We start from the raw sequence: 13,103 nt of genomic DNA on the forward strand, positions 1-13,103 counted from the left end.
CATGAGCTTTAGCTTTCTACTGGTGTGACCAGCCACGACTCCAGCACCATGCTGGGGCTGAGCCCAGGGTGAGGCCTGTGTGTCTCCTTCACCTAAAACACCCCTGGGGTTCAAGGTAGTAGCACCATTACTATTAACAATATTATCTTTGCCACTCTTGTTACAGTAGTGACAATAACCACTACTTCTCTTTCGTTCATTCATCCACTTAGCAGACATTTTCTGAGCCACTGCTCCGTGCCCGGCCTAGGAAGCCAGACCCCTGCTGGACATGGCTCCTGCCCTTAGCAAGCTCCCACCTGGTATAGGGGGGCAGACCTAGGCCCTCCCCACTGTGGTAGTCAGCACTCTACTGGAGGGGGGCCCAGGGAGTCTGGAGGGTTCCCAGAGGGACCTTAACTCAGGCTGAGGCTCAAAGGACAAGGACAGATGGGCTGGGGATAGGAGATAACAGCATTCCACTTGACAGAGTGGGCCTGTGGGGTTCAGGAGCTGCCAAACCCAGGCCACTTGGCCCAGGCCAAGCAGTGCTCGGCGAGACTTGTTTCTTTTAGTTACCATTATTATTATTGTTAATGTTATTTTAGAGAGAGAAAGCAGGTGCAGGCATGCACAGGGTGATGAGCAAAGGGAGAGAGAGAATCTTAAGCCAGCTCTGCACCCACCAGCACAGAGCCCACCATGGGGCTTAGTCTCACAGCCCTGAGGTCATGACCTGAGCCAAAATCAAGAGTCAGACACTTAACCAACTGAGCTCCCCAGGTCCCCCCATTTAGCGTTATTTTTCAAGACCGATTCTTAACTTATTCTAAATTAAATAACAGATCTTTGTGAGACTATAAGGAAAGCTATGGACCTTTCTCCTAAAAAAACCGTCCACACACACCAAGTCTGAGCACCTGCCTGCAGTGTCAGGGGCTTCAAGGAACCCATAGTCTCCTATGGTTGGGAAGTCTTAATTGTGGGTCTTTTGTTTTGTTTTGTTTTGTTTTGTTGGGAACTCTTAGTTTTAAAGTCAAGCAGAGGGATGCCTGGGTGGCTCAGTGGTTGAGCATCTGCCTTCAGCTCAGGGTGTGATCCTCAGGGTCCTGGGATCAAGTCCTGCATCGGGCTCACTGCAGGAAGCCCACTTTTCCTCTGCCTGTGGCTCTGCCTCTCTGTGTGTGTCTCTCATGAATAAATAAATAAAATCTTTAAAAAAAATGAAATCAAGCAGACACAATGTTTAAAGTCCAGCTCCTATAGAAGTCCAGTTCCTGGCTGGCGATGGGCTCCCAGGTGCTTCCTGGCCCTCCTCAGGCCCTCCTCAGTCTCCAGTCTCTGTTCTTGTCTCCTTGGCCTCACAGTCCATGTGATTTAACCCTCAGGACCCTCCTCCGCAGGTGATGTGGAGGGGTGTTATTGCATTCAACTGGGAGTTCAAGCCTGTCAGCAGAGGAACACATTTGGCTCACATGTGTGTTTTGTTTGGCCTGCAGAGGGTTTTAAAACGTTTTGAACATCCTGCTGACATTAAAAATGGGCAGATTCCAAAGAAGAATTGTGGTTGCCAGCTTCTCTGGAGGCAGCTGTCCCCTCTGGACAAGCCACATTTCCAGTCCCCTGGTCCCTGTCTGGCACATCCTCCCTGACATCTATCTGGTCCCTATAACCACTGGATTCGGGAGGTGTGGACGCCAGCCAGCTGGTTTCTCCTGGCCCCTCAGCAACAAATCCTCCCCTGGAGAAGCAGGACATGGGCCAGGCTACCGCCAGTGTTGTGCTCCTGCTGGCACCAAGCCTGACTCCCTAACGTGCTGGGTGTAGGTCTTCAGAGCCCCTGAGGCACTGGCCCCTCCCGGATGACTGCTCCTCTCCTGGAGTCTACAGGGACCCTACAAGGTGCTGACGCCCCAGCCCAAGGGGGCGCAGCCTGGCACTGGGATTTTCCTGGGCTCCCCATGTGCCTCTAGTGCTCAGCCCAAGTTGAGCTCGCTCTCTGACTTGGAAGCTCGCAGGACCCCATGAGCCAGAGACCCCAGTTCTCTTTCCTCTCAGGGCCTCTCTGAGCGAGTCCTGTACTGCCCCTCCCCCAGCCCCCACTGGCCCAGGGTGCCCTCAGCGCCCCCCTCCGGGTGCCTAGGGGGGCACAGCTTGGGGTCAGAATGCTCATGTCAACCCCTGGCTGTGACTCTGCTACCCTGCGTTTCCTCACTAGAGAAATGGGGGTAACCGCCTCGTAAGACTGTGGTGGGGAGACAGCGGGGAGCAGAGCCAGGGCAGAATTGTGACCAGCAGGCTGTGTGGTCGGAGTCCCTGGACAGGCAGTACATGCATAAGCATGGGCGCAGAGTGACCGCCGTAGACGGGGAATACAGTCGGTCTGCCTCTAGTCTCCGTGCGTGTGTGCGTGCGTGTGTGCGTGCACAATGAAAGTGTAGCATGCACTGTTCTGCACTTTGCTGCTTTAATCCATGCAACTTAGAGATCCTTCCAAAACTTGCTTCCTTTTTTATTAGCTTTAAACTCTCTCACTGTGTAGATGAGCCATGACTTATGAAGCCAGTCCCTGTTGACGGACAATTTGTTTTTTTCCCAATCTTTTGCTCTTCCAAACGGTGTTGCAATGGGTGAGTTGGTGCAAGTTTGATCTGCAGGTCGAAAGTCCTAGAAGTAGAACCGTGCATGGCTACTTTTGCTAGTCATTGCTCGGGTGTGCTCTACAGAGGTTGTAGTTTCTGCAGCCCTGCCTGCCCCCAGTCAAACTGGTATTCTCAAGCTTCCTCATGTTTGCCATTCTGGCACACTTGGGGTGTGTATTTTCTCCTAAGTGAGGGCAAGCATTGCATGTTTTGTAAACGTCTGTGTTTCTTATACTGTATAAGAACTATTTGTTCTTATAATATGCCCTAACCCATTTTTTACATTTGGTTTTTGGTCTATATCTCTTTCTATTAAAAAAAAAATCATTACTTTGTAGGAGCCCTTTATAGATTGAGAAGTTAGCTCTGGGTCAGTGAAATGAGTTGGAAATATGTTTCCCACTTTGTTGTTTATCTTGTCATTTTTCTGTCTAGGGTGCTTTTGCCACTCAGAATTTTAAAACTTTTATGGAGTATAATTTTTTAAGTTGTTTTTTTTTAAGATTTTATTTATTTAATCATGAGACACACAGAGAGAGAGAGAGAGGCAGAGGCACAGGCAGAGGGAGAAGCAGGCTCCATGCAGGGAGCCAGATGTGGGACTCGATCCCGGGTCCCCAGGATCATGCCCTGGACTGAAGATGGTGCTAGACCGCTGAGCCACCCAGGCTGCCCTATGGAGTATAATTTATCAAGTCTTTTTTCTGGTTATACTTAGAAAGGACTTCACTTGAGATTATTTCTTAAAATCCACTCATTTTTCCTTCTAGTACTTTTATGGCTTTACTTTATACATTTAAGTCGTCCCTCTGTGGGAAATACATTTTCATGTAAGGTTCAAGGTAGGGATTGAACCTGATTTTTCTCCCTGAGGTAGCCAAGATTATAAATATTCTTCACACTGAATTGTGGCAAGTTACTCTGTCCTGCTTCCCAACTAATACCATATATCAACAGAAACAAGTTGGTGGTGCATCTGGTAGTAAAGCCCCCAGGACGTTTGCCAGTGAATGGCTGGAATTCAGTGCCAGGCTTGGGCCCCAGGGTACTTTCCAACCCATGAGCACCCTCTCATTACAAACAGTCCAGCTCTGGAGTGTTCCATTGGCCCAACTGGTTTCCTAACAACTATACCTTTATTCCAGTGTCCCTCTACCTGTACCTGCCATGGGCCTTTGATTGGAGACTCTGCTAGCCAAGCCCCTGCTGAGCCCAGAGCTCATACCTAATCTCCAGGACTCTGTGACACACACACTTCTCTCCCCCTTTACGTGAGGAAACCAAAGCTTAGAGAATGAAGGTAGCACACTCCAGGTCACACTGCTTATAAGTTACCCAGACGGGATTCAGATTCAGGTTCACCTGACCCTGAAGCCACTGCTTCTTCCACCCAGCCCAGCCACATCTAATGAAAACCAGAGTTAACAAACCAGTGCCAGCATTTGTGCTGCCTCCAGGCACAGGGAGGGGAAGCAGCTTCTGCAAGCTCACAGAGCCAACAAGTGGCAGAGCTGACACTTGAACTTGGACAGCCCAACCCCAGAGTCTAAGTTCTCACCCACAAAGCCAACTGTCGCCTGTCATTAACTAACTACACTTGGTCATGGATTCCTATAGTACAGGCTTTTGTTTCCAGAGTCTAAATGCCATTCGAGATGAGTCTGAACTGACCAACTTCGAGATGAAGATAGTGGAATATGGCAAGGACATCACGGAGCTGTTCAACGTGCTCATGACACTGGAGATGCAATTGGTAGAGCAGCTGGAGGTGAGGCTGAGTCCCTGGGGCTCAGATGTGGCGTGATCATGCCCTACCAGGCCCGTTTGCAGGAACATGGTGATTCAGCTGCCAAATCATACCCGAGCTGGAGCCTTCCCGAGTGCTCCTCTGCTGGAAATGTCCAGTGCGACTCAGCATGGCAGACTAAAGCTTTCTTTGCTTATCAGCCCGGTGTTTTCTTTTAATATTGCTTTTAATATATTCCAATTGTTCAGATTGTGATTCTTGTGCAGCATGCGAGCTGAGCTCATTCCTCTGGAATGCACCCCCTAAGAGCCACAGCAGGGAGAGGTTTTTTTATTAGACCCAAGAAGCTGTCTGGGTGCTTGAGAAACATAGTAGGCCCCCTGCTCTAGGATGGAACAAAGGCTCCTCCGCATTGCAGCCTGTATTTGCCACATCTCAGGGCCATGCGAGGAGCCTGCGATTCAGCACAAAGTCGTGGCAGTGCAGCATGCTGCTATCTAGAAGTCCTTATAGCCTGAGTGACTTGTGTTCATGAGGCAGCTAAGGCTGGGAGTCTGAAGGGCCGTGATGAATTGAACCTCATTGGATGCTGCCGTGGCTGGGCCGAGAGATAGCGCCTAATCAATTCCTCACATGTCAAGTGACACCTCCGACATGGATAGATCTCCCCATCACAGCACAGGGCAGATGCTTGCTCCACACTGGGGAATGCTCGAGTGCTGCAAAAAGCAGCTCATGGAGCATCAGGGGAGGCTCAGGCGGCAGTTCCCCACTGTTAAATGCAGGGAGGGTCCTTTTCCAACAGCCAGAAATTCCCCAGAACCTGTGCATGGTCAGGCGTACTAGTATTACCAGTGACTGGAAAGCTGTTAGGTGCAGTCATGCTTTTCAAAGGACTCTATTTTTATTCATCACAACAGTGTTTACACACATTTGAAAAATGTGCAGCTCGGTCTACAGAGAGTCCTCAGGCTCCTGTAGATTCTCGATGCCCTTCGTGTACCCTGAGGCCCCCTGGGTCCATGGTAGATCAGAGGCATGACCCATCCTGGGGGCTCACAGGGGAGCAGGCCTAACCATCACATCTGCCATGGCTCCCTCACTCAAGTCTCATTCAGGCCTGGGTGCCCAGCTAAGCACTGGGATGCAGCCCCGTGGGGTACATCAGAGGGAGGTAGAAAGCCATCATGCAGCTGCACTCGTGGTGAGTGGTTGGGGGTAATGGCCAGCATTACTGAGGCACCTTGCAAAGCATTTTGGGTGAAGTAAGTAACACATTTAAATTTCACTACTCCAGGGACACCTGGGTGGCTCAGGGGTTGAGTGTCTGCCTTCGGCTCAGGGCATGATCCTGGGGTCAGGGATCAAGTCCCGTGTAGGGCTCCTTGTGGGGAACCTGCTTCTCCAACTCTTCCTGTGTCTCTGCCTCTCTCTGTGCCTCTCATAAATAAATAAAACCTTAAAAATTAAAAAAAAAATAAATTTCACAACTCCATGAGACAGCTACTACAAAGGAAACCCATTTCATAGATGAGGATGTTGAGGCCCAAGGAAGTTACACACAGTGGTGGAGCTGGCATAGTGATCCACATGGTGTGGCTCTTAGCAATTTTCTCCCTTGTTCCTCCAGAGGTGATGGATACATGCCACTAAGAAGCCCAAAGGAGGGAGGTTAGCTCTGTGTGTGGATGCGGGGGGTTGTCCGAGGGTGAGACCAGAACAAGTATTCCTGGCGGAGGGCCCAGCATGTGCAAAGGCCTGGACGAAGCTTTGCACTGAACCTTTGAAGGGTGGTGAGTAAGATGAAGTGGCTGAGAGTGACACAGCCATGAGAAAGAGGTCAGGAGAGAAGGCCAGTTCATAGACATCTACCTGGGAAGGTTAAGGTGGTTGGTCTTTACCCTGAAGGTCTGGGATTAGAGGAGGCACCTGCTAAGTTCTAAGGAACACCTTTTGCTCTGATGCTAGGTCAGTCAGGTTCATGTCTAGGTATTCAGGCTAACTGTGTTCTTTGTCGTTTCCAGGAGACTATAAACATGTTTGAAAGGAACATCATTGACTTGGTGGCACTCTTTATTGAAAATGTGCAAAGCCTATATCCTTTCCTTGATGACCCTCCATGGGGAGGCGCTCCCAGCCTGCCCCGGGGGGGTGGGGGGGTGGGAAGCAGGGGGTGGGGGGGGTTATCCTGGCCCACACCAGGGGAGCCAGGGGAGGCGCTTGCATTTTTAACAAAAGGCAGAGAAGGGTACAGCTCTTTCATGAACTAAACAGGATGCAAATAAGTGTAGTCCCTTTCCAGGTGGCCACCTTTGGGGTCACACCTACCCCCTCCCACTGCCACCAATGTCCTAAACATGTTGGCAGAGATGGGTAAAAAGCCAGTGCTCTATAATCATACTTCACTTTTTCCCAGCAATACCTGAGCCCAGCTGATTTACAGAGAGAGATCTATACTTGCATCAGGATGATATCAGACCCATCATAGGATCCCATTTGGTGGGACCCTCCACCTTTGAGACCAGAGGAATGTAAAACTTCCAGTTTTTCACTGAGGAAAAAGTTCACCTTCAAAAGATGGAGATTTGGCAACCGCTTGGAATGTTCATAGAATGTTCCACAGGGTCTGAGGGAGTTTCCCGACCCTCAGAACAATGATGCCTTTTTAAAGTAAAGGTTTGGATGCCTAGACTGGCTGCTGTGTGGGGCCCTGTTTGCAGTAGAAGCCCTGACATATTTGTTCTCAAATGAGTGATCATGGGGATGTGGGAGGCCACACCCCAGAATCCCTGCAGGCCTCCTGGGTTACAAGAACAGACGCCCCAGGAGTAGGGCCACATCCATGTTGCAGACACTGACAAATCCTTTATAGTGAGATTGTCGGGGTGAGGAGCCAACATTTGGGTCCTGACCAACCCTTCTGCTACCTGAATTCAGGGCCCTGCCTGGGGGCTGGGAGGGGGCAAACTACTGTGCTGTACCCCAGAAGTAACCTCCTGGTCCTGCCTTCCTGGCCCACATCCCTGCAAGGGGACAGAAGTTATGGAGGCAGTAAGTAAGCAGAGGCCAGGGTCCCCTGAGAACCTGAGTGTGGACCTGAGGGACAAGGCAGAAAAGTGGGGAGGACAGCCAGGCAGAAGAGGCAGCCTGGGCAAAGGCCCTGAGGATGTGTCAGAGAGATTCTAAGACGAGGCCTTTAGGCCACAGTAGAGAGTCAGAAGCCCGGGAGAGTGGTGAGCATGGGAGGGATGAGGTCCAGTCTAGGTACGTGTTTAAGAGCACGCTGGCTGCTGTGGGGAGAAAGGGCTAGAGCTGGGAGACCAGGTCTCGGTTCGCTGTCCAGTCAGGAGGCGGTGGGAGGGAGAGATGTGGAGGATTGAGGGGCTCTGAGGGGACAGGGCACCAAGGGTCAGCCATGGGCAGTGTGGTGTTGGTGCATGAGGGGTGGACCGGAGTGGTCCTGGGGCTTCCTGTATGTGGATGGCGGGCTGTGAAGGTGGTGAAGCCCTGGCACCTGCGGGTGGACCCTTCTGCCTTTCAGCGGCCCAGCCCTCGGAGGGTCTGCAGGGGCACCTACAGGGCCTTTGCTTAACTTGGCCACACGATGGCTCAGTGCCGGGACCTGGAGAACCACCACCACGAGAAGCTCCTGGAGATCTCCATCAATACTCTCGAGAAGATACTGAAGGGTGATGTCGATGAGGACCTGCCTGATGACTTGCGCCCGGTGAGCACTGTAGGCGGGGCTCGGTCCCCAGTGGGCCGGGTGGTGGGCAGGGTTGGGGGGGGCAAGGCGGGCCGCTGAGGGACAGACAGATGGAAGAACAAAGTCCCCGGGCCCCACCTCCCGTGGCTCTAGTAAGCCTGAAAGCTTCCTGGAGCCTCAGTTTCCTCACCTGCAAAAGGGACAATGACCTCCTTTGCACAGTGCTTGGCAGATGAAATAGGCCAACAAGCTAACACCTGGTGGGCACTCAGTGGGGCCCATCTAAAGAGGGGCTCATGATAATTGAGTTGTTTCAACTTACCAACAGGTTAGTTCCCCAAAGTCTTTTTTTTTTTTTTTTAAGATTTTATTTATTCAGGACACACACACACACACACACACACACACACAGAGGCAGAGACACAGGCAGAGGGAGAAGCAGGCTCCATGCAGGGAGCCCAGTGTGGGACTTGATCCCGGTCTCCAGGATCAAGCCCTGGGCCAAAGTCGGCGCTAAACTGCTTGCCCCCACCCCCAAAGTCTTTCTGTGAGAGGCAGCTGCAAACACAGGTTAAGTTCTGAGACTTCACAGGCAGGTCTTCCTGAATGTCTGATAGGCAGCATTACTAGGTTGTTGGAACAGCGGGAGAACCATTTGATTGGCCCATTGCTTCCCACCTTCCACCAGCCCATCCAGGGGTGGGTAGTCCCACAGCAGCAGGGGCCGAGCTCCTGAGGCTGCTCACCAGGGAGGCTGTCCGGGTCTCCTGCATCAGGGTCCAGTGGGGGTGCAGTGGGGTTGTATGTCATGTCTCTAGGGAGGGGCACAGGCCAGATACTTGTCGGGAGCCTTCCTTCCTTCATCACTCATTCCACTCCCCATTTCTCAGCTTCTCTCACCTCCATGTTAGCACCAGACCAAGCCATGTTGTCCTTTCCCTGGACCACTGTCTCCTTACATCCCTTCTATAGGCTGTTCTCCACGCAGCAGCCAGAGATCCTTGGGATCCAAACCTCATCCTTCTGTGACTTTGTACCACACAGTAATGGCCTCCTGTGACCCTTGGATTAAACACTTCACTTTACTGTAGTCCACCAGACCCTCGAGCCTGGCTTCTTCCCCTCGCCCCAGCCTCGGAGCCCTTCCCCAGGCTCCCAGGCTTGCTCCTTTCATTTGATATTCCACCTAGCAGACAGTCCCCTTCCCTCTGGTCTCCGGGTGTCTCGCTCTTCCTTGTTTGGCTCTCAGCCCAAATGGCAGCTCTTCGGAGAGGCCTTCCCTCATCACTTTCCTGGGAAACCACCATCTCTATCACACACACCATTTATCGTTGTCAGGGCATTATTAAAATTACAAGCTATCATGTGTGTGTTGATTTGCTCTATGACTCTTCACACTAAATCCAGGCTCATGGGGAAGGCCGAGATGGCCTCTTCACCACCATGTACCTCGCCGGTGCCAGCAGTGGTGCACGGTACAGCCACAGGGCAACCCAAGTGCCAGGAGTTCATGAAGCCCCACTTGTCAGGTTCTGGCTAAGTCTGGCAGACAGAGACCAGCAGTCCTGTCTGGGGGCTGAGACAGGCACCCAGGGCAGCAGCTTGTTGGCAGGGCCACTGTGTTGCCAGCCCTCCCTCCCTAAACACCTGTCAAATGCTCTTACTAACCAGACACAAGGAGCTGTCACTCCCCCTGAGCCCTGAAATCAGGTGTCCCCCAAGAGCCCACTCTGTTAGACCCCAGATGGACCATCGAGGAGTCATGGAGCTCCCTCATGGCACAGTTTCCAGGTCTGTGACACTTAGTGGGCACAGGATTAAAACACCCCTCCCTAATAACCGGGACACAGAAAAATATGGACCCCGAAACTCTGGCAGGCAAGCAGGCTGGACTGGTGCTTCCGGTGGCGAGCCCTCTCTCCTGCCAGGATGACAATGCCTGGCACCATCTGACACCTGTTTCTGTAGCTTCAGGAAGGTTCAGTACCCACTGACTGGGTTGAGGCTGACCACAGTGGCTGGAAACATGGAGCTCCACTCCCTGCAGGCTTGCCATTGTCAAGGCAATGAAGCCTGATGCTCACATATTATCTCCCCCAAAGGGCCCTACAAAGGTGGTACTGTTATCATTCACAATTTACAGATGAGAAAATAGGGTAAGACTTTGTCTCAGAGAAGTCTGTTAAACTGCCCAAGATGACACCATTTGAGAGGACCAGAGTCTGAATTGAGACTCCAGCCTGAGAGATGCCGAGCCTGTGCCCCTCATTGTAGACGATAAGCTGGCGTTTGCCGGCATTCTGGGTTGGCTCATGGCCCCAGGCACTAAGATAATGGGGCTCTGCCTTGGGCTTTCTGGCAGGACTGGTGTTGAGTGCTACCCTCGAGGCCTCATGAGGGCGGCCAGCAGAGCCACTGTACGCCCTGCCCTCTGCAGGCCAGGGAGAGCTTTGGCCTTTGGGAAATGCCTGCAGTTGCATGGAGAGACATCACCAGAACCTTAATACTGTGGTGTAGGTCTCCTTAGTTATTAAGTAGGCTCCATGTCCAGCATGGAGCCCAATGCAGGGCTTGAACCCCCAACTCAGATCAAGACCTGAGCTGAGGGATGCCTGGGTGGCTCAGTGGTTGAGCACCTCCCTTCGGCTCAGGTCATGATTTCAGGGTCCTGGGATCAAGTCCCGCATCAGGTTCCCTGCAGGGAGCCTGCTTCTCCCTCTGCCTATGTCTCTGCCTCTCTCTGTGTCTCTCATAAATAAATAAAATCTTAAAAAAAAAAAAGACAGGCTGAGATCAAGAGTCGGACACTTAACTGACCAAACCACCCAGGCGCCCTAAGTTCTCCTTACACTGAAGCAACAAAGCAGGATATTGTTCTTGGGGCGGGGCAGAGTGGGGGATGCCCTGATTGTAAAAGTAGTAACAACAACAAATAACTAGCATTTACTGAGGGCCTCCTGAGGGCTGTCTGAGAAGCACCGGACACATATTTGCTCTTTTAATTTTTACATCAACACAGTAAAATAGGTACCATTATGGTTCCCTTTTACAGACAAGAAAACTGAGGCACAGAGACCAGAGTAACCCTCACAAGGACACACAGTGTAGGAGTGGTAGAGCTGTGATGTGAACACAGGTGGTCTGACTCAGAGGTCTCACTCATCTGAGTGAATAGGGCCCTCAGTGAAGAAAAAGTCTGGTTTCTCTTATCTGATTATCAATGAGCAGATCTCGATAAAAAAAAAGTCCCACTGAGGAGACTCTTTAAAAGTCCTCTCATTCAGTTGAGTGATTATGATCAGCTCATGCCACAGTTCTGGCCAAATCTGTCTCTTTGAAGTCCTTCCCTGCTTTGGAAGGCAGAGCAGAAGGCACGGGCTCAAGGAGAAAGCCTGGCGCTGGCAGCGAGGGAGGGAGTGGGAGAGGCGCTGGCAGCCACAGCTGCCATGGTAAGGTCAGTGTGGCCGCAGGCGTGGCTGCCACTCCCCCCCACTGGGGCTCAGAGCCATGAGCCTCATGCCGCAGTGAGCAGCGTGCAGGGGGCCAGGGGTCAGACTTACTCCCGGGGTGCTCTGAACAGCCATGTGGCCGTCCAGCTGCGATGGCAGAGCCAGCGCTCAGGCCCAGAGCACAGAGAGGACCTGCAAGTCCCCAGAGTCTGCTCAGGTGACAGTGGACGTGACCCAGGCCAGCAGTCTGTACACAGAGTGGCTGCGGACCTTAAGGCTCCCCCTTGGGCGGGAGCACTGGCAGCACAGGTCCCTGTCTCATCAGCTGAGCAAGGGTGGGATCTCTGCTTGTTTCTCTGTGGTGACGTGGGGTTCAGTGTCACCAGGTGCCCTGGGCAGGTGTGACAGAATGATCTGATCCCATGGGGGCATGGGGCAGCAACTGGGGGCCTAGCATGGTGGCAGTCCTGGGGAGGGGCACCAGCTGTGCCCTTCTCAAAAGGCATCCCAGCCCAAGAAGTTGCTTGGAAATAAATGTGCCTTGAGGGCTGTGTCTTCACCTCTGTGAAGTCCAGCAAGTGACTCAGAGCAGGGGGGTGGCTCGGGAGCCAGGAACTTAGGAAAGCCACTATGACCCTTTTTTTAAAATGAAGAACCAGGACCACCTGGTGATGAGTGGATGTGGCTGTGGCTACCTCTACATCACCAGGACGCACTCCAGAGTAGGCTGCCTGGAGCTCACGGGCAGGCAGGCTATACACGTCTGCGAGCCCTTCCCAGAGTCTGGCCCAGGACCTTCTTGCACAGAAGAAGATTAATGACTTCTTGTCATTTCTCCCATGTGGTCGTGCTTGCTGGCCCCCGGGGTGCCCATTCCCTGCGTCAGCTAGCCTGGCTTTTCTACATGGGATTCTGTGCAAAAACCACCATCCCACAGGCATTACCCTGAAAAGAAGTCTGTGGCCAAATAAACTGGAAAACCAAGAGAGACAAAGTTAAAAGAGTTTATACGTTCCAGAGCCTTCTCATTTTTGTGCCCTGTAAAATTCAGAAGGGGCCTCAGTATGCAAGTCTTTTGCAAATGTATTTGACCAAAGGAAACTTTTTTTACAGAAAGAGTAATATCTCAAGATTCCATAGAACAGAGCAGCCAGGGTGGCTCAGCAGTTTAGCGCCACCTTTAGCCCAGAGCGTGATCCTGGAGACCTGGGATCGAATCCTGCATCAGGCTCCCTGCATGGAGCCTACTTCTCCCTCTGCCTTTGTCTCTGCCCCCCCACTCTCTCTCATGAATAAATAAAATCTTAAAAAAAAAAAAAAAAGATTCCACAGAACACATTTTGGAGACTATTAAGTTAATCACTACTATACTAAAGAAAGAAACCAAGTATTTATCTGCTTGCAATCCTCTCTACAATGTAGAACATTCAGGTCCTTTGCCTCACACAAAGTACCTTTCTTCAAAGTGTAAGCAGCCTTGCTCTGCTCTGGGAGGTGATTCCACTTGATTTCCAACTGTGCCAGGTACACCACAGCTATTGTGCAGACACCCGGAACCCAGCCAGGCCTGGTAGAGGGCG

At 51.8% G+C, this 13,103-nt stretch overlaps 1 protein-coding gene across 9 annotated transcripts in view; it reads left to right on the forward strand.

Moving 5' to 3' along the window:
• DRC3 (dynein regulatory complex subunit 3) overlaps positions 1-13,103 on the forward strand; it is a 34,738-nt gene that overhangs the window by 19,875 nt on the left and 1,760 nt on the right. For 7 of the 9 annotated variants that reach the window (XR_013376473.1, XM_077892376.1, XM_077892373.1 and 4 more), the window contains 3 exons: positions 4,258-4,389; positions 6,393-6,463; positions 7,972-8,095. Coding sequence is in view for 8 of the 9 variants with exons in the window: in XM_077892376.1 (XP_077748502.1) it covers positions 4,258-4,389; positions 6,393-6,463; positions 7,972-8,095 (327 nt within the window). In the remaining variant the exon portion in view is untranslated. Of the gene's footprint in view, positions 1-4,257; positions 4,390-6,392; positions 6,464-7,969; positions 8,096-13,103 lie in introns of all 9 variants that reach the window. The other 2 variants (XM_077892378.1, XM_077892377.1) reach the window with 2 other exon arrangements.

The sequence above is a fragment of the Canis aureus genome, chromosome 3 (assembly GCF_053574225.1).
Source record: "Canis aureus isolate CA01 chromosome 3, VMU_Caureus_v.1.0, whole genome shotgun sequence".
Taxonomy (NCBI): domain Eukaryota; kingdom Metazoa; phylum Chordata; class Mammalia; order Carnivora; family Canidae; genus Canis; species Canis aureus.